The 26563-nt window shown below is 39.4% G+C and overlaps 1 protein-coding gene across 1 annotated transcript; it reads right to left on the bottom strand.

Moving 5' to 3' along the window:
- Nucleotides 1–8028: 8028 nt before the first annotated feature.
- On the bottom strand, nucleotides 8029–23173 carry rnd3a (Rho family GTPase 3a). Its single transcript, XM_041978522.1, has 5 exons — nucleotides 22858–23173; nucleotides 22480–22567; nucleotides 12938–13047; nucleotides 11233–11367; nucleotides 8029–10775 (listed from the first exon to the last, which is right to left on the bottom strand). Exons 1-5 carry the CDS (start codon nucleotides 23005–23007, stop codon nucleotides 10536–10538), a joined length of 723 nt encoding a protein of 240 aa, XP_041834456.1. The 5' UTR covers nucleotides 23008–23173; the 3' UTR covers nucleotides 8029–10535.
- Nucleotides 23174–26563: the final 3390 nt, after the last annotated feature.

Below are 26563 nucleotides of genomic sequence, written 5' to 3'. Positions count from 1 at the left end.
AATATGAGTCACGAACAAGTCAGTAAGTGTTTGAATTTAACAAAAGTCTACAGCCATGCTGCTGGCTACATGAAGCTATAATAACTGGTGTAGCGAGCAAAGTGACAGTGACAAAGTTAACAGGCTGTTGTTTTTCCTTGTGATATTTGTCTTGTAAAGCTCTTTAACTTAGCATGTCAACATGCTAGCATTTCTTCATTTGTGCTGCTATGTTCACTGAAGGTGTCTTGTGAAGGCTCAGTTATACTTGCATGGCATCTGCGTCAGGACTATGGACTGTATATAAAAGACGGACAGAGTCTCCATGAAGGTTTCTGAAGAGCTGAATTGAAGCTCATTGGGCGGTTACCACCATCACCATCTTGACGGCGTCATGCATGTTGTCATTCCCAGAAAATAAAAAAATGGACAAGGAGGTGGAGTTGAGAGGGGGACTGTGAAGGTGGGGGTGGATGATTGACAGCCATCAAACTCTGAGCTGCCTGTAGCTAAGAGCTAACCGAGCTAACCTGGAGCTAACGGTAGCTAACCAGCTAACGGAGGTAGGCGGGCTAAAGCTTAGGCGAGTTGTTAGCTGGCTAAAAACCGCGGTTGTGCTACACTCTCCCTTCTTGCCTCGGATATTGGATGCCTGTCTATCAAAAGGACACGCCCCCAATTATGCCGAAGTTTAAGATAAATACCGTCCAAACAGACCTATTTATCCTAAAATGGATTTTGTACCAGGCTTTAAAAATGTTTACTTCTGCTGTGAAGTTGGTCTTTTTAACATGGGAGTCTGTGCGGATTGACTGTTTTGGAGCCCCTAGTGGATGAGGGGTGAACTGCAATTTTTTGCACTTTTCACCTTTTGTCCTTTGGGGACAAAAAGCCAAAGAATGAATGAGAACCAACATATAGTAAGTTTTGCTTTTGTTTAGCTAATTTGCACTGTTGACTTATTTTTTCAAATAATTGTGCAATAAAAGGGAATAAAAGATTGTATTTTTTTGTTGCATTGTTGATATTATGTTAAATCGTTTTTAAATAAATTTATCAGTTCTGCCAGTTCATCAGTTTGTAAATAAACTTTTTTATTTGACAAAAAATTTTGTACTGTGTTTTATTATGATCATAATCATGATCAAAAATTAAAGGTGAAATCCTTAAATGATTCTGAAAATTTAAGCAAAAAATATCAGTATCATATTGGTGTCGGCAATACTTGCACTGGATTTACTTGGTATCAGATCAATACCAAAATTTGCAGCATCACCCAGCCCTACCAGAAATGACTGAGTGACCTTGTTTTTTCAGAGGAAAACCTCAATGGTTATGTCTGGATCTTGTTTATGAGTGAGGAAAAAAAAGGAGTTGAAGACTGACAGGTATAACGCTTTAACGTTGGCAGTGATGTGGACTTGGCTTGTTGCGGCGCAGAAGGACCTAAACCAAAGGGCGAAGCTCTTGATTTACTGGTCAGTCTAACTTACAACCCTCATCTATGGTCATAAGCTGTGGAGAGATACCAACAAAATTAGACTGTGAATATAAGGGACCGAAATGAGTTTCCTCAACAGGTTGTCTGGGCTCTCCCTTAGGCCTGGGATATACTTGGTTTTAGGGATGTGCCCAGGTACGTATCATGGCTGCCATGCGTTCCTAGCGTTTGTTTGGCACCTAGGCCGCTCTTTTTGACACAAGGTAATGTGTCGCATGTGCAAGTCGCAATACTGACTTGAACGCTAGAGGCGCTCATGCAAACAAGAGCACAGACAGATGACGTGGCTCAAACATCTGGTTAAGATGCAAGCTCCAGCCTTCCATGTTGATTAAAAATAAGGTTGTAGGCAGCGTGAACATGTGGCTGTGGTGCACGCACTTTCAACTCCTTGTTATAAAAAAATGTTTCATTTATTTTATTCAAACATGTTAAACAAACAAATCAACAATGTCAAATAAGCGTTAAGCTAAATTAAACTTAATGGAAACATCATTTTCAGGATTGAAAGTGGTCACAAAACCAAATTTTTCCACCTGCAACACTATCTGAGATTGACAGCCAAAACTCAGTCCCCCTTCCCAAGTGTGACACCATAAATCTTTTCAGGTGGGAGAGGTCAAACACCCACCATTTTAAATAACACACACAATGCAAACAAAAAACAAAACTAAACTACACATATGTATTTCACATTAAGTCAATTTATTATACACCAATGCACATAAAACATTATAACAATTAGGACTTAGAACTTTGGGAATCTAATTCCAACAAACAGGCCAGAACAACACATCTTGGACGCCTCCCTGAGGAAGTTTTCCAGGCATGTCCCACTGGGAGGAGACTCTAGGGAAGACCAAGGACACACTAGAGGGACTATGTCTCTTTGTTGGCCTGGGAATGCCTCTGAACTCCCCTGGGGGAGCTTGAAGACGTGGCAAGGGAGAGGGAAGTCTGGGTCTCTCTGCTTAGGTTAGTGCCCCCATGACCCAAACCCAGATAAGCCACAGGGGATGGATGGATGGATGGCTGGATGGATGGATGGATGGATGGATGGATGGATGGATGGATGGATGGATGGATGGATGGCGAGCAGTGGCCAGTGGCATTTTTCAGGATTTTCTCACGTCTTCTCAGAAACATGACATCTTGATTGCGTTAAGGAAATTTCTTAAACTCTGACTCCGAAGGACACTTTGCCTCAAAGACTAATTGATTGCACTTTGTGTCACATTGATCTTTGACCGCCATTTTTAATGAATGCTTTAAGGAAGCATGGAAGATGGAAGATTAAGGAAGATGTTGGGGGAATTTCATTACATGTAGCTGGAGCAGAAGAAAAAACGGGTGTAAACTAAGACTTGGATAATGTGGGTGGAGATCTACAACTGTGAGACAGTAATACTTGGTAAATATCTAATTTAGGACCACACCAACACTAGCATCCCAATAGATTGCTGCTAGCATGGCTGAAAAATTACTAAACAGCTGCTAGTCACTAAAGGACAACTTGGGAGAAATTACTTAAAGCACATCTGCATTTAATGGATTAGCTCATCACCCCCCTCATACATATATAAATCCGCTGTGCAAAATGATGTATTGTTGGACAAATAGAGACCACCATAGACAGCAGACTTCCCAGAGACTGAATTTCTGCCAGCTCAGTCCACCCAAACCATGTGGGACCAGAGCTGTGCTTCAGAAGGATTCTTTACTTATTACAGTATCTGGGTCAGGTTAAGCACCATTTAAATCAGGACTCAGCCAAACCCTTGATGTTAAATGTGATGTTCTATATAAGTTTCAGCGCAGTCTATTTTAACTTCAGTAAGTCTGGGATAAGGTGTTTAAAGATGTAAACATACATAATACATGTTTACTTGTGGACAGCATTGCATCCAAGTGCAGCTACTGCAAATTTAAAGGAAAATCAGATTTTTTTATGAGGTTGGAGTTGCTTGGCTGTGGAGTTTGTGGCTGTTTGTCTCCCCTGCTTTATCTTACAAAGAATGCATTCCTGCCTTTCCTCTGCTCCATCTAAAAAATGTTGTTTATTGTTTAAGAGATGTACTGCTGCATTTCTTAGGAAGAAAATAAAAGAATGTGAGCCTTTTTTCCCGCTCCAAACATCCAATTTTCTGAGGCTGTTCATGGTGTAGAAAGAGTGACTTGATATTTTGAACCTCAAACTTGGCCGTTGTAAGTCAGGAGAATATAATGCCATAAAACTAGCTAAACAAAGAGCTCCTTCAGTTTACAACTAAGGGTTAAACCTGATCATTGACACAGTTGGGCATTTTGTACTCATTTCAAATCCAACAAGCAACTCAAAACAAGGGTGGACACCAATAGGAGAATATTGCAGTGGATCATGCCACATTATTTTGAGGGAACTACCCACATGTTAATTAGGCTTTCACCTGATGTATAATACAACCCCAACTGGTATTATTAAAGGGGGGAAAGAATCCACCTAACACAAATGTACTTATTTTTGTGGTAAGTTTTGAAAAAGCTTTTGAAAAAATAAACTTTTTTAAAAATTCTGTCAATAATTCGCTGCAGTCTTCAATGAAGTTATGGACTCTAATACGGCTGCCACCCTGTGAATTTAAAAATAAATTAGTAATTTTACTGCCATCAAAAACCTCATATTCAGCTTTTTTTCATTTATAGTATGCATTAATAACTTCCTTATGTATTTAAAAGTACATTTTATGACCTTTGGAAGCACTAAGCTAATCTAACTGGCTGCATCATGTAGCATTATGCTAATTCTAGATACATGAAATCGCAAGTAAGTGTAATATTTATTTTTTAAATTAGCCAAATAACACAAGAAACCTGAAGACTCGAATCCAGCTCTACAGAGCAATAATGCTCACAATGAAATTACAGGTAATGGCTCCTAAAACATTCCCTAATGTGACTGAAATCTAATTCCAGTGTGTGTTACTGAGAAAAATCTTTCATGCATTCAGCTATAAGGAAAAGCAGTTGTGTACCTTTCATCACCAACGTTTATTTTTCACCTGACAGGCCTGTTTTCCTGCCACTGACAACCCAATACATCTCAGTTCTCATGAATGTGATGAAGTCACTGTGTGATTTATAGGCTTGCTGGGTGAGGAAAAGCAGTTTCCATGCTCGGTAGCCCCGGGGAATTTACAACAGCCTGTATGACTCTGTCTGCTTCTAGTGATACTGTAGCTCTATAAGCAGACCAAACTACACAGCCTCACACACAGAGAGCTTTTTGTTCCATTTAGCTGCTACAAAACCGGTTTTTCAAGATTGGTAAAGCAGTCAAGGACTCAAGTCTTACTCTTTCTGAAAAGGAGATGTTGAACCGAAGAGATGAATAACACCGATGAGTAAATATTAAGTCAATTCAACATGTTTAAGTAGTTTTTGAGAATTTCTTCTTTTCATCCTCTGTTCCAAGGATCAGTTAGGATTAAAACCAAATTTGCTGAGAGGCAAAACTGCCAAAACTTGGCTCTGTATCAAGTTATTTAGAAACCTTTGGTTCGTGTTGAGCTGCTTTTAATCAACATTCATAATTAGTATGCATGATGGTTGCAGAACAGACATTTCACTGATTCGATACAGTAAATAATTTACAATTTTCATCCACAATGTTAAATTAGCTGACAGATAAATAATATTGATCATGTAATTATGATACAACGTTGAGCTGAGAATATCTGGTCCCAGTCATTTATGTGGATGCTCTAATATTGAATCAAATTTTCATAAATAAAATTAATCAAACTCCTTAAATGTTTAGATGTTTTTACTACTACTACTGTTAACGCCATTAATTCCTATCAATATATAAGTTAATACATTTGTTTTGCTAAATTAGTCTATGATTAACGTAGATATCTCAAAATTAAAAATGTTTTGATATTCATAAGAACAACAACACAAACACTGAAAGAACAAGCCGAATTTTTGCATCTGCGTTTGTTGCAATATGAATAACTAATAAATAAATAGATAGATCTTTTTTTTGTCACTGTGCAATACAACAAAATTTAAAAAAGTCTCAACCTTAAGGTGCATAATGATGCTGTCATTCATATTAAATACAATAAAACACATGATTTTCAATCATGGCATACACACAAACATCTACATACATATACACACACACATAAACATACACATATACAAACATACACATACATACAACCCTATATATATATTTAGCAGCTTTTAGAACATGTATTGCAGGAAGATAAAAGCTGTTTTTAAGCCTGTTTGTTCTCGTTTTGAGGTTTTAAAAATGTCTGCCTAATGGCAGCAGTTAAGAAAGATTGTGTCCAGGGTGGGCTGCATCACTGAGGATGTTCTGAGCCCTTCTAAAGCAGCGAGTACTGTGGAGTTCCTCCGGTGTGGGGTGAGGCCAGCCAATGATTTTTTGGGCAGTGGTGACAACCCTTTGGAAGTCCTTCTTCTGGAACGTGGGGCAGCTACTGTACCAAACACACATACAATATATTTAAGCAGTAAAAACACACCAGAAATCTCTGAGTGATGTTATTACTTCTAAGGATACGCAAGAAGAACAATCTCTGCTGGGCTTTTTTCACCAGCACAGAGGCGTTTGAGCCCCAGTTAACCCAGCTGGGTCATGTGCCTATTATGCCTATTTTATCTGCAACTACAAGGTACATTCGAATACTTTTGGAGTCATACTAAAGGGAGGACTTTTGGGATATGTTAACGTGTAAATATTAGTATATGTGTTACTGATGAAGAATAAACAAAGATGGCACATAGCAAAAATGAAAAAAGTTGCAGGTTTGCCGTAAAAAATGCTTTTTAGGATAAATATCATTTGGAAAGATGCAGCTGTAGCTCCAAACCTCTATAAGCTCATAGTACAAAAAGTGAAAATTATCTCTGCAAAGGCAACAAGTGAAGCAGAACGAAATTAGAGAAGTTTCAGTCATAGACTATATATAAAAGATGGACGTAGCCTTCATGACGTCACCTGTAGTTTTCTGAAAAGCAAAAGTGAAGCTCGTTCGGCGGTTCCTACCATCGCCATCATGGCAGCGTCATGCCTGCCGTCGCTCCTGGAAAATACAAAAATGGACAAAGTGGCAGAGCTGAGAGGATAGCTGTGAGCGTGGGGGTGGATGTTTGACATCTATGAAACTCCGAGCTGCCTGTAGCTAAGAGCTAACTGAGCCAACTCTGAGCTAACCGGCTGATGAAGGTAGGTGGGCTAAAACTAAGGCGCACTGTTAGCCGGCTAAAAACCACAGCTGTGCTACACTCTTCTTGCCGACACGCCCCTAATTATGCCGAATTTCTAGATTAGATAACATCCAAACGGGTGAGTTAGAAAAAAATTCACCCCCCTCACATTTGTCATGAAGGTAAACTTGACCTATTAATGTTAAAATAAATTTTTGTACCAGGCTTTAAACATGTTTATTTCTGCTATGAAGTTGGTCTTTTTAACATGGAAGTCTATGCGGATTTTCTCTGCTTTGGAGCCCCTAGTGGATGAGAGAGGAACTGCAATTTTTTGCACTTCCAATAGGCTTCACATTTCACTGCCGGAGGTTGCCGCTTGGTTTTAGTACAGACAGTTCAGGCAGCGTCTGCCAACCGGACGTTATACTCAAATACTTTGTCAGCGATTTTACTTAATACTCAAACATGAAGAATCTTTTTATAGGAGGTGAAAAATGATCAGAATAAGCACATACTGTATAAATTTGTATAAATGTGTTTGAATCCAGGCCAATACTAAAATGTCTGTGGGTACATTAATTCTTTTTAAATGGTACCGTGACTCCGCAGAAGGTGCCGTCTCAAAGCTGTGGCATTTCTCAGTATAAATGTGCCTCAGCTTCAGGTGCAGCAAAGTTTGATGGAACTGGTCTTGGTAGTTACTGCAGTATTTTGTAAGCAAACAATTGGACAAAAGCTAAAGATCACGGATGAAACACATTAACTCTCTGATGCATGAATTATTAAAAAACAGTGCCATAGCTTTTTCACATATTTCACTTTTACAGAAATGCACAGTGATACTTTTCTTTTGATCTTGTGTTATCTACTTTATTTTAATCTTTTCTATAAAAAAGGTATATATAAAGTATGTTATAATATACTCTATAAAATATAGTTATAATTTTCTTGTCCTGTTTATCACCGACAAACTTCATAATTACAGTGTTTGTATATATATTAAACTTTATATTTAATTTTTTCTTTAATGTATGACTCACTGGACAGAATCCTTTAAAAAGCACAACTGCTGGCTATGTATGGATTTCCAGCTTAAATGCTTTACTCCAAGTTAGTGTGACAGGCTGACACAATGGTAGCAGCAATGTGCCTGAAGACATGCAGTCTTATGCGTATTATGATGCTCACGCTAACAAAAAGCACTCAGTGCATCTTCCAAGGCCAGAGCTGAATTTTAGTTAACACCCACATCCTGAGAGAAAAGCCTCCTGTATGCACGGTCAGGCTGCCTCATCTCTACTCTCCCAAATAAACTGCGAACACAGCTCTTTAATTGCATTTGCTTTTATTCTAAAGAGAAAATATATAATTCAATAAATATTGTGGTAACACAATTGGCAAAGACATTTTGAAAGTGACAACATTCAAGAAAAGATGTGTACACACAGAAGGGACTACAGATTAGAAAATGAAGATGGGAACTGGGGCACTGTGCTGCCAAAATGTGACCATTGTGGCATATGAACAGGCTAACTGTTGAGCTGAATGTTATATTAAAAAGTGCATCAATGCCTTTGATATTTTAACAGCTCAATTGCACCATTTGTTAAAGGCAAAACCACAAATTCAGAAATTGACACTCATTTTTTCTTTTAGTTTACATTACAATACAGAAAAATCAAACACTGAGATGATCTAATATTTCAAACCATGTAGAAAAAAATACAATCATCCAATTTTTAGTCGAGGTCAGAAAATGGCACAGAAGAATTTAACTGTGAAATAAGTCGCGAGGGGAGGGCTAAATGGAAAAGCACTGAAGCTGGGGAGCCAACCGCTAACACCGCTAATAGCCTGCTAAGATTTAGAGTAGTCATTATTCTGCAATTTGACATTTACAATTTGCCCTAATTTGACCATTTCTTGAAGAGGAAGAACAAACATAAATGTAAGCTGGCTAGCGTATTAGCCCAGTTGCTAACTGGCTAATTCTTTTCATCTTGAACTGATACCAAACTCTTGTATGGCACTTGGTTACAGACGGAGTTAAATTCAAGCGGTGCAACCCAGCTAATCGACTCCATCGTCTAGTCCGTTTTCAGCACCATAATCACAGTTCACTGTTGGCCAACGGTGTAAATTCTCTTCGTTTAAACCTTTAGCCACATTCACTAAGTGCAGCAATTTCACTGTGAAGTCCAAACACTCTCAGGGTGTGACTGTCTTCAGCCAGTATAGCAAAATCTGTGTAAATGAACTGGTTCAAAGTTAAATTAAATTAGTTATTCATTGAATGGTCAGCTTTTATCTCTTTTAGTCCATCAAAAGGGTTTAAAATACACTGCCTGTCCAAAAATCACCACCTGGATTTAACTCAAATGGGTAAGAGCCTCCCATTGCTCAAATACAACAGTTATTAATATGTTTCAGCTGCTAACACGTTATAACTAATGCACAAAGCTTCCCATGCCCTTCAAACAATGTTGGAAGACATCCTGTGGTTGCGGAAAAAAAAAAAAGAAGGAGGGTCAAATATTGGTCTGCATCAAAGACTACTTATGAGGTTGCTAAAGCTACTAAAATTATGTTGATGCATTAATAAAACCTGAGAAGATAATGATAAATTACCGTCTTTGAGTAAGAAATTAAGATTTTGGATGACTATCATTGGAGATTACTTACATGTTTGAAATTAAATTAATAGTAAAGCAGTACATCATGTTTTATAGTGAAAGCTAAAGCATTTACACACCTTTAATGTTAATAAAACTCAAGGTATTTTGGCTAAACAGCTGTGTGGCTTTAAGAAAACACTAGTGAAGCTAACCAGATAGGTCTAAAGATTAGACTCAGTGGAAACAGGTCATGTAGTCTGGTGAGGCCAGATTTAACCAACTCCAGGGTGACGGAAGCATCAAGCTAAGAAAAAAATTAATGCAACTCCAGGTGGAAATTACTGTTGGGACATTGCATAGGCTTACTGAAACCATGCCACACTGAACGTGTGCTGTAATCAAAGTAACATCTAAGCGACTTTTTGATCAGGCAGCGTAGAATCTGCTGCTGAGGTGACAGAATGTGATGGGTGGCATTTTTCAGGACCCTCGCTCAGCTCTTTCTGATTGGATCTGTCAGAAAGAAGCTAAAATAAAACAATGACACACTTACACACCAATGACTTCACATTTTATCAACAACATATCCGACGGGACTCAAATACCACTTCCAATCTCCTCTGCACGCAGACCAATGGTTTCAGGAGCAGGGATGACTGAATCAGTTCCAAACCACAGTGATGAGATGGTTTATAAGCCCTCTGAGCAAAAAGTCTTTGATCCAGCACAAACAAGAGCTCCTCTTTCCTCCAAGTAGCAAAGCCCTCACCAATCGTTGGCTTTGGCCCTCATTCAAAAGATCACATTTTCTAAAACCCTTTAACAAATGAGTGTCTCGTCATGATATCACTCCTCCAGCTCATTTCCTGTTGGGGAGGAAAGCCCTGACTGCATCCACTTTGACCTCTCAGAGGAAACAGGTCACTTCCCAGAGCAAGTAGCCCACTGATTGATAGCTTCCTCGTCTGGTGGGATTTTTTTATTTTTTGGGAGGGGGGTGGGGGACACATTGATTGGGATGCTACTACGCATTGATTTTTCATTGGTGCAGAATATTCCAGTAACACGTACACAAATTGAAGCTTATAAAACCCCCTTTTCAGACAAATAAGAGGTCTTTTGCATGCAGGACAGAGCTTTGCCCCATAGCTTCCTGCTTGCACTGTGCGCTGTCCTCGTTCTCCTTAATCTGACCCCCCCCTCCCTCTCAGTCTGATCAGTCACATGACCGAGCAACTTTTAGCTTTGTCCTTCCGGAGATCTGCTGCCAGGTCGGGCCTGCTGGGCATGTGTGAAATCCTCTTGGTTGCACGTGCAGCCTTGCTGCGTTTGACGTTTTTGTTGTTTTTGTTGATGCAGGCCAGCGTTGCTACATGGAAAATGTCTCTGACGCTATTTTCCGACTGCTGAGCTGAGCATTCGATGTAAGGTGCCGAGATCTGCTTGGCCATGCTGGAGCCCTGAAAAGGAAGGACGTTAAAGATAGTAAATAATTCAAGGTCATGTTCACAAAAGGCTAACGTGTTTTTAAGAACTTGCACTAACAATGACAAGAATTTTCTGTCTTAGGGATCATAGACATAAATGTACCCGCCCCATAGCGCCGGCATATTGACCCTCCAAGTTATCAAATTTTTAATGGACTGAATGGAGGAAAGATGTCTGGATCCTCTGCAGCTTGCAGCTGTAAAATTCATGACAGTCTTAAACTCTGTAGGTCCTTAGGGACATTTGTCTTTTCAGATGATTTTCCCTCAGTTTTGGGCCACTGTTTTGGTTATGTTACCCCATATAAAAGTGATTGTGTGTTAGAAAGTCTTTCCTGGGAAGAATAATAAAAAGGGCAATGTGTAGTTATTCAGGAAAGACTTGCTTAGGAAAAGAAAAGTAAAAAGATCAAATAAAAAATCTGAATACCTGATCATATGAGACGGGCGCCTGTCGATGGTTGGAAAGCTCTACGAGCGTATTCAGGTCAGTTCGCAGGTCTGACTTGCAGCCAACTAACAGCATCTTAGTGTTTGGGCAAAACTCTTGAATCTCCCCCTTCCACTGTGGAGAAAGACAAAAATGTTACATCTGATGGACTATCAACGGTGGTCAAATAAGTGTTAAAAAGAATGTGGGCCACAACAACCCAACAAGAGATCCCACGAGTTTCACCCCCACAGTCACCTGCCCTTTACGTACAAAGGTTAAAGCTGCCACTTCCTGGAGGCCCACATGCTTTAAACCCTGGAAAGAAACTACAAATAATCCTTATGTTTCCTCCCTGACTACAATAAATGCTCTGTGATCGATGGCATTTCTCTAGGGGCCTTAATCTTAAGCTAATGTGCCTCAGGGCTGGCTGGCTGGCTGGCTGGCTGGCTGGCTGGCTGGCTGGCTGGCTGGCTGGTTAGGGGGATCAAGTTCATTGACGTAAAAAGAAATTCATTGTGAAAATTAGTTTGAAATCATCTGTGGCTTCGAGGTTCATTGGAAACTATCTGAAGAACTCCATTTCAGTAATAAAAAAGCCTTTAAGGAGGCAACATGCATTGCAACCAATTGATTAGCTGGATGACGCATTCTTACTCTACGTCATCTATAGTCTGAAGTCACATTTTGTTTTTCCATGTCCAGAAAACAAATTTAATTGGGTCTATTCAGACCTCGGGTATAGCTGCCAGACAAAACTTAACAGAGGTTTAGTGTTAAATTTTCAGCTCTGCTTGGGAAGATTGCATTCTGCAATCTTCTTACTTTAAGCCACGTGGAGCAGGGGTCAACCTCAACATACAACCTCAATGAGCCAAAACTGGCCCCCCGCTTGAAGAAGGAGAAAGAGTCCAGACATGCAGTCAGGTGGTGGAAGAGCACTTTAAACTCTCTCCCCCTGCTATGTTTATTACCTTTTTTTTCATTACTTTGTAATTTCCCTTTTTGGATAAATAAGAGTATTTTTCATTTAATTTCTAAACATATGTGAGTCCCACTGACTATAATAATAGTAAAACTAATTGATGTATGTAGAAGAGCTGGGATTAAATTAAATTATTGTTAGCTTCTTCCCACTTCTTTAGAACAAGGACATTTTTTATGTTGCAACTTTTTGGTTTTATTTCCTTTTTTCTGCTTTTATGTTCAAAGAAATTCTCAAATCTCAAAATCCCCACAGCAAAAAGAGAAAAAACAAGAAGTTCATTTTAAAAGAAGAACAAATACTGGGTGTTACAACAACAAATTCATGTTTTTCTCCTTTTTTTCCAGGACCAAAAGCCATCCATCAGTCAGACGACTGGCTCCGTGCACATCTAAACATGTGGACGTCAGACATCAGAACCAGGATCATCTGATGTTAACCACCAACAGCTGCATGAGTTACCAGTGGTTTAGTAACACATCAAGGCCTGACTAGGGATTTAACCACCTTCTAGTCACACACTAGTCTAACAAATATCAGAAGATCTGACGTGATCAGGTTTTACAGAGAAAAAAAAAAAAGTCCTTAAACTTTAAAGTCAGGCTAATTTAAACTAGAGGAATGCAGGACGATTCAAAAAGTTATGACTGACTAGAAGTGCAGAGAAGATGTAGTCGACTGCTTCTTGTGTAAATGCATCTGTGAGGAGCAACAAACCTTTTTTAATACGCTATCAAGGGTTTCGGGGCGGCTGATGTCGAAACAGATGAGGACAGCGTCAGAGTCTGGATAGGAAAGGGGCCTCACGTTGTCGTAGTACGGAGATCCTGAAACAAAAGAACAAACTTACACTGCTGCAACAACATGAAACCGCTCAAGAAGATTCCAGCTGAGACTGAGAAGTGTCTTAATCCAAGTTTTGCTGGATAGTCTAAAACACCAGAAAATAACTGGTCAATGCTTTAGCATAAAAATGAATTGGCATTCTTAATGTCTCTTAAACTGGACACCTGACAGATTCTGGCTTTACTTAAAAGTAAATATCAGTATTTTAGTGAGGAGCAGCAGCTAAATCTACAGAAAAACCTTAAAAAGAGAGAAAAAAAATGGTTTAAGCACACTGAGATGGCCAAATTACTACTTAAAGGATTTCTGACAGTTATTCTGATATGACTGCAGTTCTGCTATAATCCATAGCAACCAGGCAAGAAAAACAAATGATGCATCAGTAGGAAAAAAATGTGCTGACTATAAGATATTAAAGAAGAAGAAAAAAAAAAAAGAAATTTCTGAGAAACTGAACTCCAGAGTGAAGCAATGACTCCCTCAAATTGAAACCATGTGTGAGGGAGACACCCATCTCTTGGCAAGATTGAAACATCTCCGGAGAGGAAGTGCAGGGAGGGGAGGATAGGGGAGGGGAGCGGAGAGGAGGAGGAGGAGGGCGTCATGTTGAAGTCACATGACAGGAGAGGGGTGACCACACGCAACCAGCTGCCAAGAATCTGGAGAATTTTGTTTGTGGTAACTGAAGGTTCCCCAGGGATGTCTTCTCTAAACAGTGCTGAGAAGAAAAGCCAGGAATGGACACAGTCATACACACCAACACCCCTCCAGAAAACATGCACACACACACTCACAGAACCATGATTCCTAATATAAACAGTCTGGATTGGAGACGACACCATTTTAAACAATGCTTCCAGGCCTGGGCCTCTCTGGCCTAAAGAGAAATTCATCTCTGTCCCCAGTCATACTTCCTCAGTTTCAAACTGAGATCAAGGCTCCTTAAAAATAATAAATAAAAAAAAAAAAAACATGGCATAAACACATTAACCCTTCTTAAAGTGGGTAAATGTGCTGCAGAATTGCCTTTATTTGCCTGCTTTAGTCTTTTGGAGGATGTAACAAACAGAAAGCGAAGGGAAATGATCCATTTTTAAAGATTAACATTTGAAGATTTGTAATATTCTATAACATGTTAAATATACTTTTCTGATAATAGAATACATTTCTAAAAAGAATCCAAATGTCATACAAGTAGTCTTTTTGCTCACTGTTTGAGCCAACGTCTTGGTTCTGACCAAGACAAATATTAGCTAAGGATAAAAGACTTCAGAGTAGCTGCAGCTCAATTTTTAATATCCTCTAATCCAGATTAATCTGATATCATATTCTAACTTGTTTAAATGCAACCTATAGTAAATCCATCTGTTAGCTAGCATGAGTCAGCACTTAATGTTATATGTTTGCAGCTGTAGAAAACCAGCTAATTGAAATTGTATTGTTTGAAATATAGTTGAAAATCGAGTTTGCAAAAATGTGATTGCAAAATCTAGCACATCATCGTCATCACCACAGGGTGACATTTTTCTCAGACAAACTTGTAAATGGTCAAGCACACCAACATTAGCCCAACTGTTGGCAGCTAATCTAAAAGTTAGCAAACATTAGTTAATGTTAGCATACTTTGATAAAGATATGACTGATGTGTTAAGTTTATCCTATATGATTCCATTTGTTATACCATCAGTTAGCATGATTCAGCGTTTAATGCTACATGTTTGGTGGTATTTAATGGCAGCAAGCTAATGCTATACTGTTTGCAAACTTGCTTTTCACCTTTTTTGTACAATGTGACTGCAAAAAATGGGACACATTATCATTATAACCACCCCATCATGCCAATTTTCTCTGAGAAAGTTATTAGCCAAGCAAACCAACTCAAGCCCATCTGTTTAGCAGCTGAGCAAGAAAAAAAACCAAAAAGTAATGTTACATTTAAACAGACTTACACTGCTGCTCATATATCCTACATTGATCCATATTAATTTGACAAATATATAACTGATGCGTTTCTTTACCCTATAGAATTTCATTTGTTATTTAGCATCAGTTAGCATGAGTCAGCAGTAATTGCTATGTGTTTGGGGCTATAGAATTTCATTTGTTATTTAGCATCAGTTAGCATGAGTCAGCAGTTAATGCTGTGTTTGGGGCTATAGAATGGCAGCAAGCTAAGGCTTTATTATTTCAAACTTGTTTCAATATTTTTATTTTTTTAATGTGATTGAAAAAGCTGGAACATCGCCACCACAGGGTGACATTCTCTGCCAAGCATACACACTTTCACAAGCTAGCTGTAGCAGGCAACATTTTAATCGGTATATTTAGATAGTCGACTAAATAAATGCTAAAATATCTTCTCTTGTTTTATAGGGGAAAACTAGGTGCTAAACGATTAAAGAGACAGGATGTTTTATATTTCAGGACATTTTCAGCTACAATAGCATCCGTCGCTAAATTAATGCATTATGGTGTCACTTTTTCAGATTTGCAATTTAGTGTAGAAGAGCTGTTCAGCGTGGATCTCCTTTTGTCTTAATGTTCTTTAGTGACAATTTTTCATTCAGATGGGAACTTGCTAAATTCTCATTTTCCACCATCACCGTGAGAACTGTTTGGAAAGTTGTCAGAAAGGTAACACAACCCAAACAACAGACCCTGTCTAGACCAGCTACCCTGACACTGCTGGAAAAGAAGGAATGTTGAACCCCCCTGAACAATTTATTTACAGCTTTTCAGCCATCTCACAATCAATCACAACCACATTGCTTTGTTTGAAAGTTTTTTTTTTTTCCTTCTCTCACACTGCCTGGAACAAATCGGTAAAAATCAAGACCCTGCGACTGAAAGGGTGAGCTGTTGTCGGCTGACATTTTACAACAAATCGACTGTTTTTGAATCAACCCACTGAGAGGAAACACATACATCAAAGCCGTCTGGTGCAGCATGTGAGGTCTTCTGCGCACATTCCTGTGAATTCACCTGAAAATTAAAAACCAAAGTGCTTATTTCCAAACGATTTCAAGCTGCAAGGTATAAACAGGAAGGAAGGATCATAGGGTCAGAATTTATATGCAGCACGAAGATGTGTATGCAGAGCTCTGTAAATTGTTTACAGACCATGTCTTCCTTTTCTGTCATTTTTAAGATATGTTACTGCGTTACAGCTGCATCACCAACTAATCTCTGGTTTGAGGCCATTTTTCTGCCAACTGCAAAGATAAGAGGAAGGCCCAGAGCTAACACACACAAAGACCTGGCGACCGTCATCTAATTAGCTCCTGTCATTGTTCTCCCACAGGATCTCTAAATCTGGAAGGAAGACACACGCCCTGTCCTCCCCCTCTGTCCTTTTCAACACACCTCCGGCCCAACTTATTCTCACAGAAAACTAATGCTGCTGCACATGATAACGTAAAGGGACCCTGTACAGCGTGACCAAACTTCCACTGTGGTCATGATGAAAAGCTAATTGACTTTCCATGACTGAGGCTGCTCGCTGCAACAGCTGGGATTAGAAAAACCACTTATTTCATGTAAGTTCATTGCATTAAGTGGGAAAATACACTCTGGGCTATTCATGTAATGTGACTCACTTTTCAAAATCCCAGATGTTCCCTGACTTCTAAAAACAAATAAGATCTCCATGTTGCCTTTCTGGAATACAGTTAGAAAAACATTCCTGAAGTTGAAGGAATCTCACTTTAGAAGAACTGATAAGAGAATTTATTTGATCTCAAAACACACAGCAGACAGACCAGAAAAAAAAAAAAGCCAGCTGCCAACCGACACCTTTTAAAAAGTATGAAAACATCTCTGCAGGCCTGCTGATTTACTGCATAGCCCTCATAGCTGAGCAGAAATGAGCTGAACAGGTAATGAGTACATGGGGAGGCGTTAAGTCTTCATGGTCACCTGTGGAAACAACAAACAGCAGCAGACACGTAAAACCATCCTGCAGCACAAACGCAAACATAACTTCTCTCAAACCAACAGCGCGGAGGACAAGAAGCAATTTAAACTAAGGTAACCTCGACCAATATCTGGCTGTAGTTGCTGTGGTTACAGAGGCATCTGCAGCTGGAAATGCTGTTATTGTGCTGTGCAATAACTGAGCTGGTATCATGATAATATACTATATGAGGCAATGCTGTGCAAGGTCACAAAGTTTGCAATAAGGCTAAATGTCTGACCTGGTGACTAGATATTCTAGCACATATCAATGCAAAGCAAATGCGTACCGACCCTTCATGAGCTGAGCCAGACCCGTTGGTGAAAACAGGGCTTTTATTTTACACTTATTACCACACATGCAACACAAGCTTCTGCTATTTTGTCTAGTGAACCATTTTGTAAAATGTGACTTGAGTGATTTTTTTATTTTTATTTTACTAGACACACATTACTCTTTTAGATCAAGCAGCAGAAATAAAAAAGCATCTTTGTGTTTAGTTTCACATGAACAATCTCTGGGATGTGTTAGTAATGACACTTGAGTCACATTATCAACAACATGTGATATGCAGATCCGGAGAGGAAACCTTGTTGGATGCTCACATGTTTCTCATTCATGGACTGGCAGGATATATGTGCATGCAGAGCCAGGAATGCAAATGGCTCAATGTGAGGACCAGATTTTGATGTCAGGTGCAACATCTGAGAATCTTTCCATGACATTAGCAGACAGGAAGGGTAATCTCTCCCAGGATTCCCTTGTCCTTCAGTTGATACTGTATCACCACCCCCACTACCGGTTGGCAAATTCCACTGTGATTCAGTTTCCCCTCCCTTGGAAACAAGGTAGGGCTTTGGTGATCCATGCCACTTCTTTTACTGGCTGAGGATCTGGGTTTGCTGGGTACAATAGGGGTCTTTGTAGAGGAGGAAGTAGAAACCTTTAGTCTGAGGAATGCCAGACATGCGGCTCCAATTCGCTGAGCCCAGAAATGTGATCCAATGCAACAATGGCTGTCGAGGATCAGAGGGGGCAGATTGAGAGAGTGGCCTCGGAGCTTTCTGAAGGCATTAAAGTCTCATAGCGAAGCTGTCCGGCATGGGAGAAGCAGCAGATGCCACATACTCCGGAAAGTTTAAAAACTGACCATCTCATCTGCTCCAACCAAGCTTGTAATGTTTCAGCAGCTGTTTAAAAAAAAAAAAAAAACCATATTCCCACCAGGTTTCTTGTAATAAATATTAAGATCCACGGGGTCCAACGTGCCTCTTTAGGAGTCTAAAGAGAAAACGCCTGCACCCTCGTGGTTGTTTACCTCTAAGATTTTTTATTATAGCATCCATTTGTTGTTGCTTTGGAAATCTGCCAAAACTAATTAAAAAAAAAATCTGAGACTGATTGTAAAGTAAGAAAAATACGAAGCAGTTTCCTGTGGTTTACTTAGCATAAGTACACCATGAATATTTCAGCAGTGAAAAGCAGTTTACATCAATCCTCTCTGAGCCCATGACTAATGCCAAAACAATTAGTTGATTGGCAGAATATTACAACTGCTTTTTTAAAGCTGCTTTCATCGACATCTTAATATAAACAGTGGCTCGTAGAACAAGTTCTAATATGAAGTGGACCATTAGTAAAAATTAACCATCTGAAAGATTTATAACCCAACTTCTGAGCCCCCTCTCCAGCTCCACTGAATGTATGTGGTACATTTTTACTCATTGTTTTTAATTTACCTTCTCACAGCTTTAAAAGTGTTGGCTCAGTCTTACTGTTGTTTCCAGATTTGACAACCAGCTGTTTTCAAAACAATAAACAATCACCAAACAACAGGCTGAGCTAGCAACTAGCTTGTTAACAAAGTAGGAGGCAGATACGCCATTTCAGAGAGACATGCGATGTGTACGGAGTCTTAACTTAAACTAACATTACATTGTAGATAATTGAATAGTTTATGTGACAACCATCTTCAATATGCAACTGCATCGTTTTAAACATTTTGTAGTAATGCGCCACTACCACCACAAGGTGGCGCCTGTTTACTAAGTTGTTTATCAACCACCTAGACAAAAAGAGAAGAAGATCTCGCTGTTGCTAGAATCTGGTACAAAGTGTGGCACTGTAAAGCCAAAAATATACTTGCTTTTAATTATGCACAAGTATCATGGCTGCCTCGTGTATTTTGTATTTGAAGCATCATTCAAACAATGTTCTCAGAAATTAAAGCCATGTGTTTGCTAGCTGTAATATGAGAATAACCACAAGGGGCACTGTAAGGACCTATTAGACTTATATAAATGAAAGAATCGACAGCAATAAAAAAAGTATGTGAAGTTTTGAAAACAGCATGCATCACCTACGTTACTTTTTTTCCCCAACTGTAAGAATTTAGTTAATTTTTTACTTAACTTTCTCTGTCACCATGTTTATTTTTGTATTTACAAATTAAGCAACTCTATCCAGTGTGAGTTCTCTAATGTGGAATCCTTCTGTAACAAGCATACACAAGAAATTTGCTCGATTGCTTACACAAAGGCGAACTTAAATAGCAAGTATATTCAGGGCCTATGAGTCAATGCTAGAGTACAAATAGAAGAAACATGCAGCGCATAAGACAATCACCAAAAAATGTGGCCCAGTGCAACCTCCGATAGGTAAAGTTAGCATCCCATAAGTCCACCACAACAATGCACGCAGTCATTTGAATGAGAGATCAAACAGAAGGTCCACTCACAATGCTAGCAATGACGGCTTTGCCACCAGTTTGATGCTGACATGAAGAACAATTAGCAGACCTCAACTCAAACACTGCTAAAGACAGTTTTCTATTAGTTTTGTTAAAGTTGAGGGTTTTTGAAGTTTGATGGAACAAACAAGAAAAAAAAAACCATCCACACAAGACTGAAGCAGCTGCATGATGCAGGTACTGTAATTTTAAGTGAAAAGCTCTCTGCAGAATCACGGACGGCGCTTCCAGTGGAGTTGTACGCAACCATCGAACATTATGTACTCAACTGGGAAAAGCACAGACCAAAGCCATGTGAGAACAATATACAGCTGAAAACCTTATTAATCTAGTTATAGAAAGAAAATTTCCTAGGTGCTCTCAATGATTATCTGCTTTTTTTTTTGATTGTCTGGTTTCTCAATTTCAGTTGTACAGTTTTTGCTTTCTATCTGTTGTATCTTTTTCTCATTTATCGTCTTCTCACATTTCCCTCATTTTTCCTCGTCTGGTCCATCATAAACATGTAACTTAGCAATAATTAAATACAAGCAAAACAACACCGGGTAGAAGAAAAAAAAAAAGCACTTTATAAATGTACTTTTACGGCTGCTTAACTGGGGAGTAACAGCATGTGTATAGGACATTGCTAGCAACATGGCCTTAGCCAAAACTAAACACCTGATGGGGATGGGAGGGAATAATTCTCAGTGATTAAGAGTAGGATTTTGCTTGAATTGTCCATCAAGTCTGAATGGATACTAATAATGCTAGCCTGTTAGCTTCAGGTAGCTAACTGAGGCAATAATTACCAAGTCAGGATCTTTTAAAAGGAGCCCCTGTGCTCTGTTTAAGTGTCCTGGAAGGATTATGTAATTTTCTAGCATTTTAAAAATGAAACAATTGCAACCTCTGCGTGAGATTTCCTTCTTTATGCCTTTGTGATCCATTCTTGCTCATTTTTACTTCATAAAGAGAGATGAGGCCTTAGACATGCAGGTGCTGAGCCACAGGGATTGTTCTGTTTACCTTTGCTGTGTTCTTATCCTGTTTGACTCAAACAAAAACACCACTGCTGCTCATTCAGGCATACAGACAGACGGACCAGCACTGTAGACCACTTCCTCTGCCGGTGAAAGAAACTAAAAGCATCAAAGGGCTGCGCCTCGCCCTCAGCAGACCTCACCCTGAGAAAGCAAGGCTAGCTTAGACAAGCAGGGTGGAGGACAAATGGAAGGGCTGTACAACCGGCAGGCATTTACCTTAATGATCCAAATTACACCCATCACCCTCCCTTTTAAAAAAAACACTCACACTAACACACACCAGGCTGCTCATTAAGCCACTCATCGCTGTAGATGAGACCACCTCCGCATGGGTGGATGTTTGGTTTGGTTCTTTGTCCTGACGCATGGCGGGGGTCTCACAAGGATACGCTCCCTCCCCTCCCCAGCACACCTCAGGAGAAAAGAGATCGAGTGGATTGGCTGTGGCCAATAGGGACCTTCCACAAAAGGACCAGTCGAGCTAAAGGCTGAATCAATCGGTCCCTGGGTGTGTGTGTGTGTGTGCGATTGTTGGATGGGGGTTGGCGCTGAAGGTGGGGGGTAGGGTGGCTCCATCTGAAATCCACTGATCTAATAGGAAACATACCCCTCCTCCTCTTTCTGTTTTATAAAGCAAAGAGAAAGAAAAATGGCTCAGGGCAGCCGGCCAACACAATGCAATAAACCAAAATTCCCACTCGGTTTTTATTACTTCACCTTTCCTCTTCCACACAAACCAAAGTTAAACTGGAGCTTACTTCAACTGTTAAAGGAATCTGGCCACTGTTGCTTTATTTTAATTTCCTCTGAAGTAAGAAGCAGCAAAAAACACCAATAAAAACAAACTTTTATCTCAGAATTAACAGAGAAATGTTTCAAGCTGGTCTTAATGTTGGGGAAAGTTTTTCAGACATGGTTTAGGAATTCCAGGCAGAGCACCAGCAACAGCTGGCTGTCGGTTGATCCCCGCCCATCACTCCCACACACACCACATGCTTGCACGCTTGCGACATACGCCTCGATCACACCTCACTGTTGTGCTATTCACCACTGGGGAAGCGATGGATGGAAAACAGAGTTGTTTACACACTTTACAAACTGGGGACACAGCAGCTGCTTCGGACTCTGAACAAAGTCCAAACAAAGAATTTAAAAAAAAAAACAAAAAAAGCAAAGCAAAAAGGATCATTGTTGAACAAGCTTCCTTTAAAAAAAAAAAAAGTCAGGATGAGGAAATTTTTTTAAAGTGTGCTGACCAGATGTTAAAATTTAAGCTCCATTTGCTCCATCGTTATGTTTCAGCTTCACTCAGCTGGGAGTAATTCATAAATTAAACCCATTCCTCTGAAGTATTTCTACAAAAAATAAACATTTTCATGTAGGTTAAAGGCAAACCCTTTTTAAATGTTCAAATCTGAGCGGAAATTTGTCAAAAAACAGGTTAAACCCAGCTTTACTGCTCAAAATAGGTTGCAGATTAATTTCATTTTTCATAAAATGCAAGCGTGGGAGTCTTACAATCCAACATTTAGAGGTTTTGTGTTCAAAATATGACTAAAAATAGTCACTTTTACTTCTTCTAATTTAGCTGGTTTTCATTGATCCAGCTAGCAGTTTGCCAGAGTGACCTGATGGGACATGTCCACACAAAGCACAATGTAGGAAGGCTGATGGAGGACAGGATTACCTGAGGTGTCCCACAAGCTGAGCTCAATCCTCTGGGTGTCGATTTCAAAACTGGCTGTGTAGTTTTCAAACACTGTGGGAACGTAGGTCTGTGGAAAACATGCAGGGAGAGAAGGTTAGCTGGTGGGTTTTACCCTTCAAAGAAAATAAAGAACATTAAGATTTTACAGCAGAGGACATCATTATGAAACTATGCAGCATCACTGAGCCAAAACTATGATTCACACACGTGCATTCGGGATATAAAGCAACGCAAATGTCTTTCTACATTATTTGATGAAACCAGCTGGCAATTTGGACCAGATTATAAACGAGGCGACCTCCTGGTGGTGCTGTGCAGGTTAATTGGCATCATGACCACCAGTCTGCAGCGTCTCACCTCTGGGAAACAGTCCTTGGCGAACACGTGAAGCAGCGCAGTCTTCCCACATTGGCTGTCCCCCACCACCACTATCTTACACTTCACACTCTGACCGGGATCCATGCTGGATTTCAGAGAGGACTTCTGGCACGAGCGTCTCTCCTTCATTGATTTCAGTAGAAATTAAACGCTAAAAAAAGGAGTCTAATCCTGGGTGGGTGTGAACCGTCGAGACGCAAAGTGACAGATGCTGAGTAACGGCGGCTGCCTGCCAGTTAGCGTGCCTGCCCGTCCGACTCCTTCGTTGTCTCCGCCTGCTCTGAGCCGGTAAAAGCCGTTTGCCTGTATTTATAACGTCGCACGAGCCAATGGCAACAGTCGCGCGGAGGCTCGTCCCTCCTCCGTCCTTGCTCGGCTGTGCGCTGCAGCCCGCTGTGATTTTCCACCTTCAGGGCGCCCTCGTTTGGATAATACACAGGCCACAACATTTACCTTAAATTTGAAGACATGAAAATGAAAACGTGAAGCAAATTAATCTAAATATTACCCACTTTGGATTTTCTCATGTTAAAAGGAAGTTAAAAAGACACACTGGCTCATAACTACGCATAAAATGGCAAGTAGCACGTGACTAATTGAAAATAAAACCACAGCTTCTGTCCTTTAGTCAATTAGGACCATTTGTTTACTATCTTTATAGATTTATTTAAAGGGGTAGTGCACCCCAAAATGTGTTTTTGAGCTGTAAACAACAGAGAATTACTTAATTGTGATTAAAATGACATATACCGTTAATAAAATTTGTATTTTTAAAATGTATTTTAAAAACGGGATTTTGTGGGTAAATGGCTCATAATGCCATCTACAGGGTAAAACCAGGTTATGTTTTTCATGACCTAGAGAGGTCATCTACATCATGAGAAAATTTAAAAAAACTCCACAGCTCCTCCCTCCAGATGCAGATAGGCGTCCTCGCCTTGCAGTGTAGAAAACCACGTCCACCAACGTATATGAAGGGTTGTAACTTATATGGTGTAAATTTGCTAGTTTCAGACTTCTATTCTTTCAAAGTTTCTGATTAAATGTTCCTGCAATGGGACGGATTTGTGCTTTTGAGGGGTGTAAACGTAACTCCGGAATTTATTCTTTACCTGCTGATCCTCATCTGGTGACAGACAGCAGCTCAAATCCTAGCAGCAGCAACTTCCAGCAGCTCTTCCTGCAGCTGCTACAACCTGCCACGAGTCTCCACAGCTTTCCAGAGCTGCTGGAGCTGCCGACAGGTCAGAGTAACAGCGCTAACGGCTCAGACTGATATGTTCAGGACCACCTGGTTCATGTGTAGCTGAGGAGGTTCAGGAGGGGAAAGTCTTCCACCTCAAAGACGCTCTGTGGCGTAGCTGCTTTGTGAATCTCGCTTTGCATCTTGCCAGTGAGCTGAGCTGCTGTCTGTCAATCATTTCTGCCTGCCCTAACCCTCCACCCCCTGATCCCCCCACACCTCCCACCCCAACCCTTTCAGTTTCAGGCCTTTTTCAAATTCAGCAGTGGGTGGAGTTATGCAAAAACTAGGGGGTGGAGTTATACTTCAATTGGGAAAAGATAGCAACTTGTTAAATAGTTTAAGCCACAGTTTCCTGAAACTATAAATATACTTCTAACTTCGGTTTGTAATTTGTTTAAAAAATTGTGAGCTCAACAGTTTTTTGATTTGTTTATGTTCTAAAAGTATGCTTTTTAACGAAACCATAAATATTATTGCTAACTATTGTTAGCAATTAGCTTAAAAACGAGTGAGCTCAACAGTTATATGGTTTGGTTGCCATTTTAAAAAACATCTTCATGAAACCATAAATATTTTTGCTAACTCAACCTCCATTTGGTTTAAACATTTTGTAAAATAATTTCAAACAAATGCTTGTGATTATGTCACATGCTTGATTTAAAGGTCCCATAATTATGCAAAATCCATTTTCATATGGTCATATGTGTCCCCATAGCCTGTGTATGATTCCCAAAAATGAGAAAATTCTGTCTCCTTTCTCACTTGCTTGCTCCACATTTTAGCAAATGTGTGCTCAAACGCGAGTCTCAAATCTTTCTTTTTGTGACCTCACAAAGGGAAATAACCACTATGCCTGGTAATGGATGCTGCCATTGACCCACCCCCACGGCTAGCTGAGTCTGTCCTCTAAAATCACCGTGTGGGTGCCAGCAAAGGCAGGATCCTTTCCCAGAGAGGGGCGTGGACAGGCACCATTTATAAACATTTAAAGGTCCAGACATAGAAACAACCATAGAGCTCACTAGAGCTACTTTTGCAATGGCTGAAATTAAGGACCAAGGTTGAACATGGGGTAATACGCTTTGAAAACAATGTTGTTGGACCTCTGACACCCATATGAAATTGTTGAAAAAATGTTTAATATGTGACCTTTAATAAATTGTTAGACTTATTTTAAAAAAGTTTAAAAATGTCTAATAAAAAGGTCTGCAGATGTATATTAAACTGTAACTTTCATAGGATTTGTGTATAATTTTTATTTAACTGAATTTTAATGTTTAAAACTGGTTTAACAGGAGTTAGGTTTGCTCGTTTATGTTTGAGCAGAATAAGTTTGATTAGATGAATCCTAACATTTTAATCTCCAAGGTTTAAAATGTATTTCAATAAAATGTATTACATTTTAATCTTTTACAAAAATCGACACAATAGCTATAAAAAGGCTTGTGGAAGCAGAGAGTGACCACAATTAATTCTTTTTCCTTCAGCATTGTTGACATAATGAATCAAATATCTCAATATCTCAAGACACAGGGATCTTTTTCTCTTGAAATAATGTAATAATTTATGTCATCTTATTAAGACAAAACTGTTTTCTAATAAATTTTTAGCTGTTAGCTGTTAGCTTCCTGTCATTTTCTAATAAAAAAGAGAAAAATTCTTGTTTTGAGACAGTTTGCTCCTTAACTTAGCATTTGCTTTGGATAGCCATGGCTATCTCAGCAGTTAGCCCTCACCTATTTTAATTATCCTTTTTTAAACTATACAGTGGTTTCTCGTTAATTGTTGGAGATACGTCCAAAAAATAACCCACAATAGGCAAAATCCGCTAAGTAGTCAGCTTTATTTTTTTTGTTGTTGTTTGAGGCTGTAAAACCCCTCACTACACACTTTATACACTTTTCTCAGACAGGCATTAACATTTTCACACTTTCTCCTCTTGTTTAAACACACTCAAAGTTCAAACCTTCATAGAAAAATACGAAAATAAAATAAGAAGCCAATCAGGACGCAGAACACCATCAGCTGTAAAAAGGAGCTGTACAGGTTGCGAAAGGTGAACCGCGTTATAGCAAGAGACCACTGTAATTAATTTGCTTTGTACCACAAATAATGTAGTTTGATGCTAAATGTAAGAAGAAAGTGGGGAACGCTTGTTGGAGCAGAGTACTTTGAAAGCTTTACCAACACTGTGTGCAATTTCTGTGATGTATATCAAGATATTACAGATTTTATTCTAAATACACTTTTTTGTAGCACTCTAACTAGTAATATGAATGAAGCCATTTTAAAAAACTTTGCTTAGGCCTACACAGAATAAAGAGTTAATTTAACTATTCTTGTTGTAGTCTGACAACATAAAATAAATAAATCAAACCTACACAGTGATTGTAGTTTTCAATGACGCATCCGTTAATTTTCTGTGTGTAATACATGTAC

The sequence above is a fragment of the Melanotaenia boesemani genome, chromosome 24, assembly GCF_017639745.1.
Source record: "Melanotaenia boesemani isolate fMelBoe1 chromosome 24, fMelBoe1.pri, whole genome shotgun sequence".
NCBI lineage: Eukaryota > Metazoa > Chordata > Actinopteri > Atheriniformes > Melanotaeniidae > Melanotaenia > Melanotaenia boesemani.
This window is presented reverse-complemented; position numbering and strand designations above follow the sequence as displayed.